This window comes from Hippocampus comes, unplaced genomic scaffold (assembly GCF_001891065.2).
Source record: "Hippocampus comes isolate QL1 unplaced genomic scaffold, H_comes_QL1_v1.1 scaffold29, whole genome shotgun sequence".
Taxonomy (NCBI): Eukaryota; Metazoa; Chordata; class Actinopteri; order Syngnathiformes; family Syngnathidae; genus Hippocampus; species Hippocampus comes.
Window position 1 is genome coordinate 123,676 of NW_017805820.1, and position 14,572 is coordinate 138,247.

At 40.6% G+C, this 14,572-nt stretch overlaps 1 protein-coding gene across 2 annotated transcripts in view; it reads right to left on the bottom strand.

The window, feature by feature from the left end:
- Window positions 1-14,237, bottom strand: part of si (sucrase-isomaltase) — a 48,910-nt gene extending 34,673 nt beyond the window's left edge. The window contains exons 1-15 of one of the 2 annotated variants that reach the window (XM_019886101.1): window positions 14,153-14,237; window positions 13,610-13,673; window positions 10,966-11,089; window positions 10,227-10,312; window positions 9,652-9,772; window positions 8,148-8,257; window positions 7,857-8,008; window positions 6,978-7,149; window positions 6,593-6,692; window positions 6,333-6,445; window positions 5,952-6,077; window positions 3,361-3,492; window positions 2,981-3,100; window positions 482-595; window positions 125-209 (exon numbers count right to left, since the gene is read on the bottom strand). In XM_019886101.1, coding sequence (XP_019741660.1) covers window positions 125-209; window positions 482-595; window positions 2,981-3,100; window positions 3,361-3,492; window positions 5,952-6,077; window positions 6,333-6,445; window positions 6,593-6,692; window positions 6,978-7,149; window positions 7,857-8,008; window positions 8,148-8,257; window positions 9,652-9,772; window positions 10,227-10,312; window positions 10,966-11,089 — 1,555 coding nt within the window. In that variant the 5' untranslated portion in view covers window positions 13,610-13,673; window positions 14,153-14,237. The remainder of the gene's footprint in view (window positions 1-124; window positions 210-481; window positions 596-2,980; window positions 3,101-3,360; window positions 3,493-5,951; window positions 6,078-6,332; window positions 6,446-6,592; window positions 6,693-6,977; window positions 7,150-7,856; window positions 8,009-8,147; window positions 8,258-9,651; window positions 9,773-10,226; window positions 10,313-10,965; window positions 11,090-13,609; window positions 13,674-14,152) is intronic. The other variant, XM_019886102.1, reaches the window with a different exon arrangement.
- Window positions 14,238-14,572: the final 335 nt, after the last annotated feature.

A 14,572-nucleotide genomic window follows, 5' to 3' on the forward strand; every position in this document is an offset into this window, starting at 1 on the left:
CATGATCACTTGAGTAATCAGATGTAAAGGGTGAAAACGACTCAGGAGACAGGCTCTCGAAATGCTGAAATGCAGTCGATTGCTGTAGAGACATTGGATGGGTGGATGGGAGAATGTCCCTTACTTGGTGTGTAGGGAGGATAGTTCAAGTTGTTATCCGCACAGCCCTTAGTTGATCCTTTCTTGAAGTTTGCCACTTCATTCATGTCCTGCAACGGGATGAGTCACACTGATGAATCACTCTACCTTTTAACCATTGCAGTTGCAAATAAAATGATCCATGGATGACACACAAAAAAAAATAAAAATCCAAAATAGTTTTCCCGTATTGGTAACACGCGCTTTGACCTTGACAAGAAAGTAAGCTTCATGCAAATCGGTTGTGAAAAGGACAAGTTATGACTTATTTTCAGTGTTTAATTACCTTAATTTTAAATTGCTTTTAACATTCAATTACTTAATCCAGAATTTTCAAACTCACTATCCAAAGGGCATCATGTTTAATTTCCTGATAGAATCTCTTATACTCGTCAGTCCACCAGTCAATGCAGTTTTGGCTGGTGTAGTCTGGAAATACGGTCTCTCCTGGCCAAACCTGGAAAGGACAGAGAGAGTGTAGAGTAAACAGCAACAGTCTTACAAACAAGAGTGGGAAAACAGCATAAGAACTCTAAAAATGGTTTTTAAAAAATGATATGGTAGAACCTGAGGAAGAACAATATTGAGAGGAAAAAGTATTGGAGCTCTCGAGATGTGACCATGTGATCTGAGTCATTCTGTATATCATATCAGGGAAAATGATCCACTAAGAATGAAAGCGATTCTACTTCTTGGTCTCTGTGCGTAATTGATGTGAGAGAAATTTCCATGCGGACAGAGGGAATCTCAAGGTTGGTTCACTTCACCCTGACTTACTTCACCGCTAAAGTAAGTCGTTAGAAGCCTTGAATCATACCATTAATATGGCCAGTGCGTGAACACACACACACACACACACACACACACACACACACACACACACACGCACGCTGCATTTTACTTTTCGGGCAGATGTTTCTGGCAGGTGGTCAGAACTGCAAGGTTGTTTGGTGCTCGCTACTTTTTTCAAATCTGTGCTTCCTCCCTTTTCCTGTATTTTTTTTTCCCAACCAAATCTGTTCGCTTTTGTCGCTCCATTCCATCTGCGTGCTTTTCTACTCCTTGTCTATAGTGCAATAATATTACAAGTTTAAAGAGGGGTATTTTTTTTTCTGGGGGGATACAGGGGGGAAGGGGGGGGTAACAAAGTAGGATGAAGTTGCACTTTGCAATGCAGTTTTTCCTCAGTTTTTTTTTAAATCAAATGATTACCGAATTAGGACACACATTTGAATGAAAATAAACAAGAGTCTCTCATAATCACATCTTTAATAACACTTGAAAATCCTGAACTAACAGCAGCTATGTCATGAAAGAACTAGAGGCACAGTTTTTCAGTGTTGTCTTGCTCTCTCTCTCTCTCTCTCTCTCTCTCTCTCTCTCTCTCTCTCTCTCTCTCTCTCTCTCTCTCTCTCTCGCTCTCTCTCTCGCTCGCTCTACGCTTAATCTGCGATACAGTAATGCAGAACATTTTAAGATTAAATCCTAATGTGGAATCAATGCATATGTTTGACCTGTTGTAAGCAGCATGAAAAGGCGATTAGCAGTGGGACTGGACCTAATCGTGTGCATAATCAAAACAAGGCAGTAAAACCATAAGAGCAACAGAAGTTTATCCCTCACACATCTCCCCTTCACAGCGGGTATGAGCCTTTTAAAAACAAGCTGTGCGGGGGGAATGGGTAGAAAATAGCACACCGGGGGTTTGAACTTCCATTAGGGCGTGTTATGGTTTGATGGAAATTAGGACAAACTAGTCACCCAGACATCAGTGTACACATAAATACACTTGCTTAGTCGATGAGCTACTAAAAGGCTCGCAACAAACTACTAGCATGGCCCATCTGTCAATCCATCATCTATTTAACTTTAGTAGAGCAATAGAGGAAAGTGTTATGTGGCGTTCGTCTTGTCTTCTTTTTAAAATAGGTTAAAAAAAAATTTTCCGCACAATTTTTTTTTTTCTCGCAAAGAGAAAAATCTTCAACATTTGGCCGAAGAAAGGACATTTTAAACAAACAGAGGAAAGGACTTGGCCATCGTATCGCCTTGTGAACTGTTGTGAATTCACAGCCAATTTTTAGAGCGCTTGCATGTTTGGCCAGTGGGTTGTGGGTTTTAAAAGAAAATAAACATTCTCACACCTTAACGAATAAATATCGCATGTCTTGGTCATTGCGAGCAGAATTATGCAAATTCAAGTGCAAAAACATATTTTTTTTCTCTTTTAATAATTGAAATTGAAACAGCACAGTCCCGTGCATTTATTTTGATAGTCTTTTGTCATTTTCCACGTGCCAAACACGGTTTTTGTTGACGCTGACCTAATTTTGGTTTATGACACAATTTTATCTGGCACTCTCACTGCTATCGACAGCCTCTTTCTTGTCAGAGTGCATTTCAAGCCGCTGATTGCAAAACCCGCAGTTTCCCATAAAGCGGTTGCACAAACTCTTAGAGAAGGCGTGTCACATGTTCCTTTCATTCTGCGACCACTTCAAGCTCGGCGAAGGCCGACGTACGCACTTTTGGTACGACTTCCGCCGAAATTGTCAAGTGAACTCTAAACTCCAATCAACGGAGATCCCTTATTAATTGTGATACTGATTGCGATGTGCATAATTGCAGTTTTGTAATGAACCCGTTCAGTGTGATATTAATCTCCACTCTTGTCTAATCTTGTTTACCTTGATTTTGCATACAGAACATAAATTACACATTTCATTTGGACAAATGGCTAATTCTAAGCACTCGTGAAGCAGTCGGTATTGAACAGAGATATGAACATCATGACTGGCCCGCAAGCTGTATTGTTTAGTGTCTATGTATATCGTCATCTCACCTCTCCCAATAAAGGAGTCTCGCCATCTTTTTCAGTGACCCAGGCTTTCTTTTCTGTCCCACGGTCAAAGGACTCATATGGCAGACCCCCGACTCTTTTGCTGGTGGCAATAGCCGGATCCTAGTGCACACAGACATACTGTCGATCCATGAGGGGGAAACTGCATTCATCAACTCACAAAACTGCATCGTTTGGTTATCAAGTTGTGTTGTTGCTTCAATGGCTTGACTCAACAAAAAGCAACAACAAATTTGTTGTTTGTGTTGAAAAAAAAATTATGCGATGCTATTATGAAAGTACATTCTTTTCAAATGTACTCCATCCTCTTTATGTGAGATGAAATCGACAATATGCTTCATTGACGCTGGGGTGTTTCCTACCAGGATGAGGATGTACTTCTGTCCCTTCTCGTGAAGGTAGTCGGCAAACTGGGGCAGCTCACTGAACTTGACTTTATCATAAGTGAAGTCTTTCTTCTCCTCCATGTAGTCAATGTCGGTATACTGGATGTCCTGCAAGAGGTTGTTACAGACAAAACACATGCAATTCTTCAAACGCAATCTTGAGATGAGACAACCAACCGCAGGATATGATGTGAAAGGAAATCATTTGTTTTCATGTCACTGTGTTCGCTGAGAGGGTGAGAAAAGTGCACAATGGCTCACTCCCGCAGCTTAGAGGGAACGTTGGTCCAGACTGACAAGCCTTCTGTGAATTAAAAAAAAACTTATTTTGACATAATGCAAAGAATGCAGAGCGTTCAGTGGTTATTTCCATCCATCCATCATTCATCCATCCATCCGTTAGGGGAGAGGCGGGGCCTTCCCTGGACTGGTCAGCAGTCAATATCAATATTAACACATTATTCAGTTTTTCCTACACATTTGTAGACACACAAACGCATTCTATTTGAGAAAAAAATCAATTAATTGAGCGCAATAGAGAACACCTTGTTCATCCTGACTCCTCTTTCACTTGCAGTCACTTTTAATGCAAGAGTTTTTCTCTAAACTGTCATAAATTGATCCCCTTGACAGAAGAGGAAGCAGCTGCATGCTGCAATCTTTGAATACACAGTATATGAAAGATTGAACGTAATCAGTGATGTATTTTATTGTATTTACTAATCAGATAAGGCGGCGTGGCCTTGATTTGCGACGATACCGTGAGATCAAACACCAATGTTGTGATAGCATTTTATGATGATATGAAGTATAAAGGTATAGGTTAGGAGTTTACCTTATCAATTAATTTAAAAAGAGGTGTCAAGTTTCAGTTCTTGTATGCAAAGCAACTTCTGCCCCACATAGAAAAAAAACACATTTCTAAGAAAATGTTTTTACATAACTGGCATTTATCAAGCACCAGTGAAGTGGAGAGAGGGCCGGAGTAGGTTTCACACTTTGATCGGGATGAATGTGATAATGAAAGGAACTTCTTCGATTGATGTTTGATCAGCGTTGACATTCACTTCAAGTTGAAAAACGCCGCTCTCACATTTGAACTTGAAAAGAGCCCAGCAGAAGCTGCATCAGCGGGCAGAAAGCTGAACAACCCCGTTTAAGCGAAAAGGCCATGACTATCGCTCAGACTGTCTATTCAACTGCTGCTTCCACCTCCGCATCATGCCTCCACGGTGTAACATGTCAGGCCCATGCAACCATACAGTCCTGTGTAAACTGTTAAAGAATAACAGGTCGCAAAGGTTGTTGATACCATTCACTGAAAGCTTTTCCCCCCCCGTGCTCCTCAAGAAACCACTGGCAGCACACATTCTTTCACATGATGTTTGTATGTTCATGATTTGACAACGTAACAAGCTTTATTGATCTGTTCCTATTTTTATCTTCTTCTTTGTGAAGAAAATCGGTACTGGAAAAAAAAAAAAATCAAAGAAAGGCAGTAATCCTAATGCATGAGCACGGCAGTCATCTACGGAACTGCTTTAACATATAGATTTTTTTTTTGTGATGCCTTTATCGTGATGTTTAGCAAAATATAAAATAAACGCTACGGGGGTTCATTACCAAGCAGCAGAGTCGAGCACATATCAATGCCAACTTCATCTAATTTTGTGGAGTTGCTTGCAGGCAAGAAGAATTCATTCATATTAGTGTTATTACAGTTGGCATACTTGCTCTGTCTTACCGAGTCGATTCTATCGAGGAAATATTGTGTGCAGTCAATGAGCTTTTATGAGTAGAATAAATGCGTGGTGTCCCCCCCCCCTCACCTCCCCCCCATCCCCTTTCGTACAGTTTAACTCGATAATAATTTGCAAAGATGCGATGGAATGGTCTTCCATGGCGTCGCTCACGGACACTATTTTTTTTTTTTTTTTTTACCGAGGGTGGGGCGGACTGGGACAGAAGCGCTTTAAAAGGACGAGGACGGACGGGGATGGTGGACGTCTATTATATGAATAAGGACGGAGGGACGATGATGGAAGTGTACCCAGGTCGCGGGTGGAGGATGTAGGACGGACCGGCAAACTGGAGTTAAAGTGCCCATCTCTGATCATTTTCCCCCACCGCAAAGTTATTCCAGTCTCATTTTGACAATGAGCCCAATGAGGAAAGGGAAGCGTGACTTTGCTTAGCGCAGAAGAGTTTCTGCATGTGTCACAAACTGAGTAGAGAGCACTTCACACTTGTCCGAGGTGTTTGGCATTTGTGGTCACCGGAGCTGCCAGGGATTTTGGGGTCTGTCATGTCAATGTCGATGTTGATGATAATATGTCAGCTGAGCTGGAGCCGAGCTGACTTTTGACGAGAGGCGGGGTACACACTGGACTGGTCGCAAATCAATTGCGGGGCAAATTTACTACGGATTAACAAGCATTCACATCCACACCTACAGACAATTTAGGGTCTTCATTTTGGAATGTGAGACAAGTCACAAAACCCGAAGAAAATCAATGCAATCACAGAGACAACATGCAAATCACTCCCAGGAAACAAAACGATCTTACATAGGGGAGGTCCACTGCACGATTCCTTTCCACTGTTTTCTTGACCTCACTCAAGCTCCCATAGTCCCACCTGGAAAGCTGGAATCCCAGTGACCAGTAGGGCGGAATGACAGGCCTGCCAATCAGCTGAAAGCACAGTTGGTAAGGTCAAGTCAGTCTAGAAAACGTGTCTGTACCCATACAATAGACTGCTCATGGAAGTAATCCATTGAAAGTCTGTCCCCGTTACAAACAAGTGTGCAAGTTAAACATCGATTGAAGTTGTTATTTCATTGATTAAAATTATTGTTAAGTGTCAAAACTATTGACTACATTTGAACAAAATGCACAATAGTCTGTATCGCTCGAATTGTTTTTCTGAAATTTCTACGTATGCATCACCTCAAGAAACTCCTGCACCACTTGTTCCGGTGTATCTCCAAAGAGAATATAGAAGTCGAGGATTCCTCCAATTGTTCTGTATGTCACTGCAGGTGCAGGTTGCAACGTCACTTCTGAAAATAGACACCGCACAGAAATGAAAGGCTTTAGTTGCGTCTTAAGCTGAACCTTAAATAGTCAAATTAGCTTTGGATGCGTGTAACATGTTGGACTCAGAAATAGCAAGATATATATTTTTTATATTGCTCTGTTTTTTTTACCCATTGCATTGCTGTTCATGAGGAAGACCCCAAATGACTTTCCACTCTCGTCTTCCAGAGAGAGGAAGAAGGGATAGTGTCCATAGAGATTGTGTGTTCCCTAGAGAAAATTGTAATTGTATTAGGCAAACACAGAAGAACATTATGTTACTCAGATGTATAACCACCTGATTATTCTTCTCTCTGCTTCTTTGAATTCGATTTTTCACTTACTGAAGCTTCATTTAACGTAGAATAACTTTTCGCTTAGCTTCCTACATTTTCCAATTAGCCCACCCAAGACATTCACCATATGTCTCTGTCATCACTTAAAGGCAAAGGAATATTTCAAGAAGGCTTTAGCAAAATGGCATTTACATATTCACTCAATTAAGAGATTTCTCACCCCGTTAGGAAAAGCATCTCTGGTAAAGATGGGCCAGGTTTTCCAGTTTGTGTCATGGCGATAACGCCTGTGTACGTGCTCTCCCAGGCCATAAATATTATGGGATGGAAGTTTCGCAGACAGCTGAAGGAACTGGTCTGCAAACACCAATGGTCCCATCGTTGTGTCAAACCTGGATGGAATTAGTGACAAGTAGAAAATTGGAGGCAAATGTAAGAAAGTAAGGTTAGAATACAATTGTACAATTGAGCCTAAATTCATAGCAACACATTGTAAAATGTAAACATTTTGAGATGACTGAATACTTCTAAAGCTGCAACCATTCATGGTCACAATCACACCTGTAAACTATTTAGAGTGATCAATTCACCTGCCACGCATGTTTTTGGAATGTGGGAGTACCCAGAGAAAACCCATGCAAACTTCACATCGGAAGGCTGGAGCCGGAATCTAAACCGTGACCTCTGCCATTGTGAGGCGGACATGCTTACCAGTCAACCACCGCTTCCAGACTTATGTCCTATTAAAGTGTGTGGTCTACCAAAGAGTGAAAACATGCTTTCAGACACCATGCGAACCTCCATTCGCTGCCAGAGCACTCCTTCAAACAAACCATTCTGCTTTTGAATTGTGTAACGGGCATTTATGACCTAAATCATTGTGAAAAATTTGTAACTGCTGCTGGACAAGACAAAAATGTCACACAAATGACAAGAGTTTTCCTCAGACAGTGGCAATATGCTTCTACTGCATACACAGTAAGCTGTTTTGTTTGTAACTTGTGCTGTGTGACTGACTGTCCACGAGAAAACAATGGCGCGCTGTTACGCCCACAGACAATATAAAGAGAAAAATCATCAAAGAGCCGTGAGAACTCACAGGACTTTTTTGTTCTCCTTCCTGCGGACAAGCAGCCCAAAAGGTTTGTGTGTGAGCTCCAGTGTGTTGCTGATGGGACTGGTCGGGTGCTTGCTGAGGTTGTTCACGTGTTCATGGGGCACCTCAAACCTCTGCATGCGGGCGTCATATATCTAAGTACACCACAAAAATAAACCTGAGTTGATGCAGAATAAATTACCTGACAGTTTTCTTTGGCAGTCTTTCAATTGTGTGTGTGTGTGTGTGTGTGTGTGTGTGTGTGTGTGTGTGTGTGTGTGTGTGTGTGTGTACCTTAAAACGAAGTCGATTGCTTGTTTGCATTTCAGCATGAAATGACAGTTCCTGTATATCTGCTCCAAACAAGGAAGGGGAGGGCATTCTCTTCAGATGTGCCTGTATTACTGCCATAAAAACACAATAAAAGCAAGGTCCAGGTCATAGTACAGAGGAGATCATGACTAAATGTCTGACAAGTCATGTTAAAGCAAGAAATCAAAGACGGCGTAGATTTCGAAAAACAATAACAAACAAACAGCTTATGTTAATTATCCTACGTTCCCTCAACTGCATTGGCCATTTGTTTTCTGCAACTACTCCAGCCCAAATTACACAATGTTTGATTAAAAGGTGTGGACATTGTTTTGTTCATGTGCCCTGCAATTGGCTGGCAACCAGTCAAGGGAGTGCCCCGCCTGTTGCCCTAAAGCTCACTGGGAAAGCTTGGATGGAATTAGGAATAAATACTGTTTATAACGTGCAGCCACTTGTATTAGGAGAATATACATTTTGTTTTCATAAATTCCAATGTTATCTATGACATTTTCCAGGTGAACTGTGGTAGACAATCAAATGTTGAGTGTCTCTTGGTTTATTAATTTACCCATTTAATACAGATATTCTTCAGGGCCTTTCGAGGCCAAGAAAGTCGATATTTGATAGCCATAGTAATATTGAGCATTACCATGACATCTTTTATATCACACTTGACATCTGATGCAGGGAAAAAAAAAGATCTTTGTCAGCATATCATCCAGTTTTTTTTTTTCTGCCTTGATCCCTGGCCAAGACTTTTTACATTGGATTTCTGCTGACAAGGACGCCAGTATTTGAATACTGTATGTCAGGTGTGATCAAATTACATCTTGGTCAGTGGTGTTCAAAGTAAGGTGCACCACATGACAGTAGAGTTACTACTGTAGTACATCGCACTGTTTAGTAATTCCAACTCTATTGCTGAAAAGCTGTTTGTTCAAGCTAAGAAACCAGTACCTAAGATCACTTCAAGCAAAATGAAACCGTGCAGGAAGTAGAAAAATCTGCATTTTGCAAATTCAAACAGGCTCTCTTAGAGGCTGCACATCATGTTTCACTGACAGAAATGCCCGAGGCAAAGTGAGTGATAGAGGAAAAAACAAGATGAGGGTAAGACAGACAGATTGCAGTCATACGTCCTCAGTTGGCCTCCAAACTAAACTGAATAGAAAAGGAAATAAGGTTGTCAGTTAGTGAGCAAGAGATGAAAAACTGGTCAAATTGGAAATTATTTCAGTTTTCAGTGTTTCCCAATCAATCAATCAATCAGTTATCTTTTTTTTACTTGATTAATGAATATACAGTATCATCACGTTGGTTTCAAATATACGAAATTGTTATTGTTTTTAAAGTACAATAAAAGAAGATAAACTGCAGGATCTTATCTGGGATGTGTTATGACAGTGATTGGGAAATGTTTAATTTCACTGCTTTGCCCTCCACAAAGATTTCAATGTCAGGTCCTTCGACATTACAGTCTTACTATAAGGATCCGGTTGCTCCACGGACTCAACAGTGTATCCATGGTTGGTGGAAAAGAAGCACCAAGGTACATTTCGCTCATCTAGGGGGCTCCAGCAACATCCACGTTGCTCGCATCCTTTCTGTGGAAGCAACATGACTGTAAGTGAGACAGTCCTCTTTTTGGTGCTGATATTACTGCAATGACATTTATTTGGATCCAAATAAAGAGGTGACCCGTATTGAAATAAATTTAACACATAGATGGCCTTGAACAAGACGACAAGGTCCACGCAGCAAATTACTAAAATCTGATTTTTAAAAGGCCTCTTGTCCACTGAACATTTGTCGGAAACCAAACAATAAATCAACACAGTATGTCCGATTACCCTCTTGCAGCACCCCCATACTAATGCCGTGATTTTACTATCACGGGTCATCATTTTTTGTGTTTGAATAATCATTATAACCAGGTAAATAGATAATATCGATCAGCTACGGCACCGGTTGTAATATGAAAGAGAACCATGAAGGCAGTAAAGTATGTCGAAGTGCCCAAAGTCTCATCAACCCTCACGTATTGATTGTCACACGTACCTTGGAGGCTCCAGCATCAGGGAAACAGTCCACTCTTTCTGCAAGAGGAATATTTGGACACTGTGGAACAAACACCTCTGTTGGCTCTGTAAAAAAAGAATGGACATTTCCACGTGAAAAATATACAGAACATAAATACTAAACATGACTATTGTAATTGTGCTTTATTACCTTACAGGGTACAATAATAAATTAAGAACAGTCAACGATAAAAACAGACTCTGCAAAGTTTACAAACTGCTCAGTAAAACGTTCTTCTGTGTTTTATACTCAGTATTTGATCTGGATTTATTCATGTATTTATTCTGTAAATAAACATTGTAATCATAATCCGTTCAAATATTTGGTAAACTCATGCGGATTATAATATTTCAATATTTTCTGAACTGTAAGACTCAGAGCCTACAACACGCAGAGCACTTGTTCACTCAAATAAGTAGTTTCATAAATAGGTAGTTTGCAGAAGTGTATAGTCATAAGACATATTTCTAATATTTTGGTTACCTCATTAGCGGCATGAAAAATGGTCAGTACTTGATATGAATTATTTCACATGAACATGGTTCTAAAATATAGTCCTGACTCCAACAACACATGCCATCGTGACAAGACATTATACAGAGTGTTTTCAAGGCACATTTTAAGAGGCCCTGTATTGAATTCTCTCATTGCATGATTGTCCAGGTGTGCCTAATCTTGTGTCCCATGAAAGTAATAATGCACGTGTAAATTCACTTACCATCCCGAATGGCGCCAGGTTCGCCGGTAACAAAAAGAACGATTAGAGCAATTGCTATCACCAGCATCAATGCGAACAGGACCATTAAGGTCACCTCCAAAGCCGAGAATTTCCTTTTCCCCATCTAAAACACAAAAACCAAAGGCGTGCAAGATGAGTGATTACAAAGGTCAACAACTTAAGAACCAATTAATGTCACCATGATTCAAAAGGCAACTTCTCGAAGGTCAGTTCTAATTTCATGCTGAAAGAGGCCCAATGGCAGGACGCTCACCGAGAAATAAAACCTCGACACACTCACATAACTGACACACATATAGGATAAGTGGACATTTTCCCTCTGAACAACCCGTAACCTTTAACAAAGCCATTTATGAAATATTTAACTTCAGAGATAAGGAAAAGAGTTAAGTATTGAATATTTCTCTCCAAAAGCTGCTTGTCGTTACTGAGACAAAGCACGGACCGTATTTTCCGCAGTACAGTATATGGCGCTTCGGAGTATAAGGAGCACCTTCAATGAATGGCCTACTTTAAAACAGTTTTTATATGTGGGTATACCACATTATAAGGCACATACAATAGAAGCCATAATAGTGGCTATGGTTGCATTATGCATACACTAGATGGCACTACACTAAAGGGAATACAATACAATACAGCTTTATTTATATAGACCTTTCACAACCGCTGCATCTGTAACAAAGCACTTTACAGAACATTTAAAATACTACATCCAAGAAATCAGAATATGAATCATATATATATATACGCATCCATCCTATAGAGCAGAATATACAGTAATAATGTCCTATAGAACGAAATATACAGTAATCATTCAACAGTTGGGCTGGATCCCAAAATGCCCCTGTAATCTGAGATATTCAGATTAATGACATTTTAAGCAACCAGTTCAGAATGTACCCTAATATTAGGGGATACATGAGTATGAACAAACTCTTGCAGGATTTATTGAAATCAGTGTTATTGAAATAAATCTGTTCCCTTATCATTGTGAGACATCATTGATATGATCAGTGTCTTCACTGATTGAATCCCATTAGGTATGACTCATATGATTTTAGGTCATTTGTTATTTCAGAAGTGTGTGTCAAAATGGTAGCCCTTCGCATTAATCAGTACCCAAGAAGTAGCTCTCATTTTCAATTAGGTCACTACCAAATCACAAATAATTTTTGAAAATAGAATTGAGTGGGAAATGATCCCATGCCAGCTGCAGTCAAGTCAGCTATGTGAACAACTATACCACCAATAGAAGTGCTGCTCAATTTCTTCAATCAATTTTCTCTTCCTGGAATGATCAGACATCCAGGAGCTGTCTACATATTATCGCTAAATCTACAGAGAGGTTTCAGCAAGTCATTTCAAAGACATTCATCATGTCACTCAAGCCATTAAACTTGCCTCCAATTTACTATTGCAGACAGAAACAAGGTGAATGTCAAGCTGCCTTTGTGGCTTTGTGTCTTGCTTGAATTAGACATTTATTGCCATACTGTTTAATGTGCTGTGAAGCTCAAACGAGGGCAAAGAAAGAGACGTATGCGCCCATGCCCCTGTGTGATTCTGAGTCATATGCACATGATGCAACGATGAAAAGCGTTTGAAAACATTCCATGTAAGGAAGAGACGAGAAAAGAATTCAACGCAAAAGTGCATGGAATATAAAACGTTGGTTCTCAACAGCAAAATCTTGCTGTTGTTGCCAAGTCGAACCCAACGTTAAAAGAAAACGGACTGTTCAAAATTAACCTTTAAAACCGTATGTGTACCACATTTTAATGACACACGCTTAGGCGACATGTTCAAAGTTTCTTTCAGAGCGCCTTACAAAGAAACTGAAGATGAACATCACAACTGCAAATACAAAATGCGTTTGCTGAACATTGGCGTCTGGAACAATGAAAAGTCCTCTGTTTTTAACCACTGTGACCTGACGAGCCCCCGCAAATTTGTACAACTTGTCCGTGACCCACCCAAAATGTCCTTCAGCCACCGTCCTACCATCCTGACCAAAGGTATTTGCCAATGCCAGTGGTGTGCAAAGGGCGGGACCAACCTTTTGTGTCATCCCCAATGCCCTCTCCCAACCCTCCTGGTGGACGTAAATGTATTAGGTGCACATTCGGCTGTGAATCAATAAGAGATTAATATGGATGTTGAAGGCGCATCCTGCTGGGATAGAGGGAAATACTTCGAGAACGGTCCATCCACCCCATCCCCTCAGCATGAAAATATTTCGGGTTATGTAAAACGGATGTCAGTTTGTTGGAAAAGCTCACTTTGTATGCCTTCTACTGAAGTGACGTACAGAACGAAAACTACAGTAATCGCACAAACTTTGGCCATAGCCTATACAACCATTAGGAATGTTCTGAAGAAGAGAAAAGAGACCATTGGTGGACAAAGGAAGGGACAGATAGACCAAGTAGAACATTTGCAGATGGCAGAAACATGTTTAGTTTTGTAAAGAAAGACCCTGAAAAAAGAACCAATTTAAAGACAGACGCAACCGCGTGGATTGGGAGCTCCTTCATCATGCATGAAGAAAATGACGAAAGTGCACTGTCAAAGCAACAAAAGAAATCAGACCTGAAAACCTCCTGACAACCGAGCACTTTACCTTTTAAACGGTAGAAAGGCGAAACCTCCCAAAATGCGCAACTCCAAGATGCTGCCGTGCAATCCTAGAAAAGCATCCCAAAAGAAAAATGGGGCTCGAATTGGTGAAGTCATTGGTTGACAGAGTTGATGCAGATATTGCAAGTAAAGGATTCATGTTAATCGATCAAGTCTAGTCATCCGTTTCCCCTTAAAAAAAAAAAGAGTAATCAGTCCTCTAAACTTCAGTCAGATTTACTGCAGTACACAAGTAATACATATATCATGGACATTATTGTCCAAAATAGACAGCGTAATGAAACATGCATTTCTGTGGCCGCAACAGGTTTTCACGTTGTTGTATTATTCATTTTGCAGTTGCACCTAAAATGAATCCTGCTAGCGCTGAGTTCTTTGTTGTGAATCATTCAGCAGCGGCACACGTGCGACAGTCTGACTATAATGAACATAATTCACTTCTTGTACAAACTAGTAAAGTAGATTAAGTATAAATGATTAATTCCTTGTTCTTAAAGAGAGAGAACGGCTGTAACTGTTGTCTTACCTTGGCTCTCTTCACTGTGTCCTGGGCAAAGTTCTCCTGCAAGTGCCTGAGCCGAAGCCAGACAGCACCTCATAAACCACATGGGCTATTATGGCCCCTGACACACACACACACACACACACACACACACACACACACACGCACACAGACACACACACACACACACACACACACACACACACACACACACACACACACTGTTTGAGGATGACGGACCACGCATGACTTTTTTAGTAGATCAATGTAGCAGGATGAGGTGAAAGAAACAATGAATGGTATACACCAGGGGTCCCCAACCGCCGGTCCGCGGACCGGTACCGGTCCGCAGGGCTTTTGGTACCGGGCCGCACAGAAAGAACTTGCCTTAATTCCGTTTGATTTATTTCGGAATACGAAAGATGTTTTATTTTGAAAAATTAC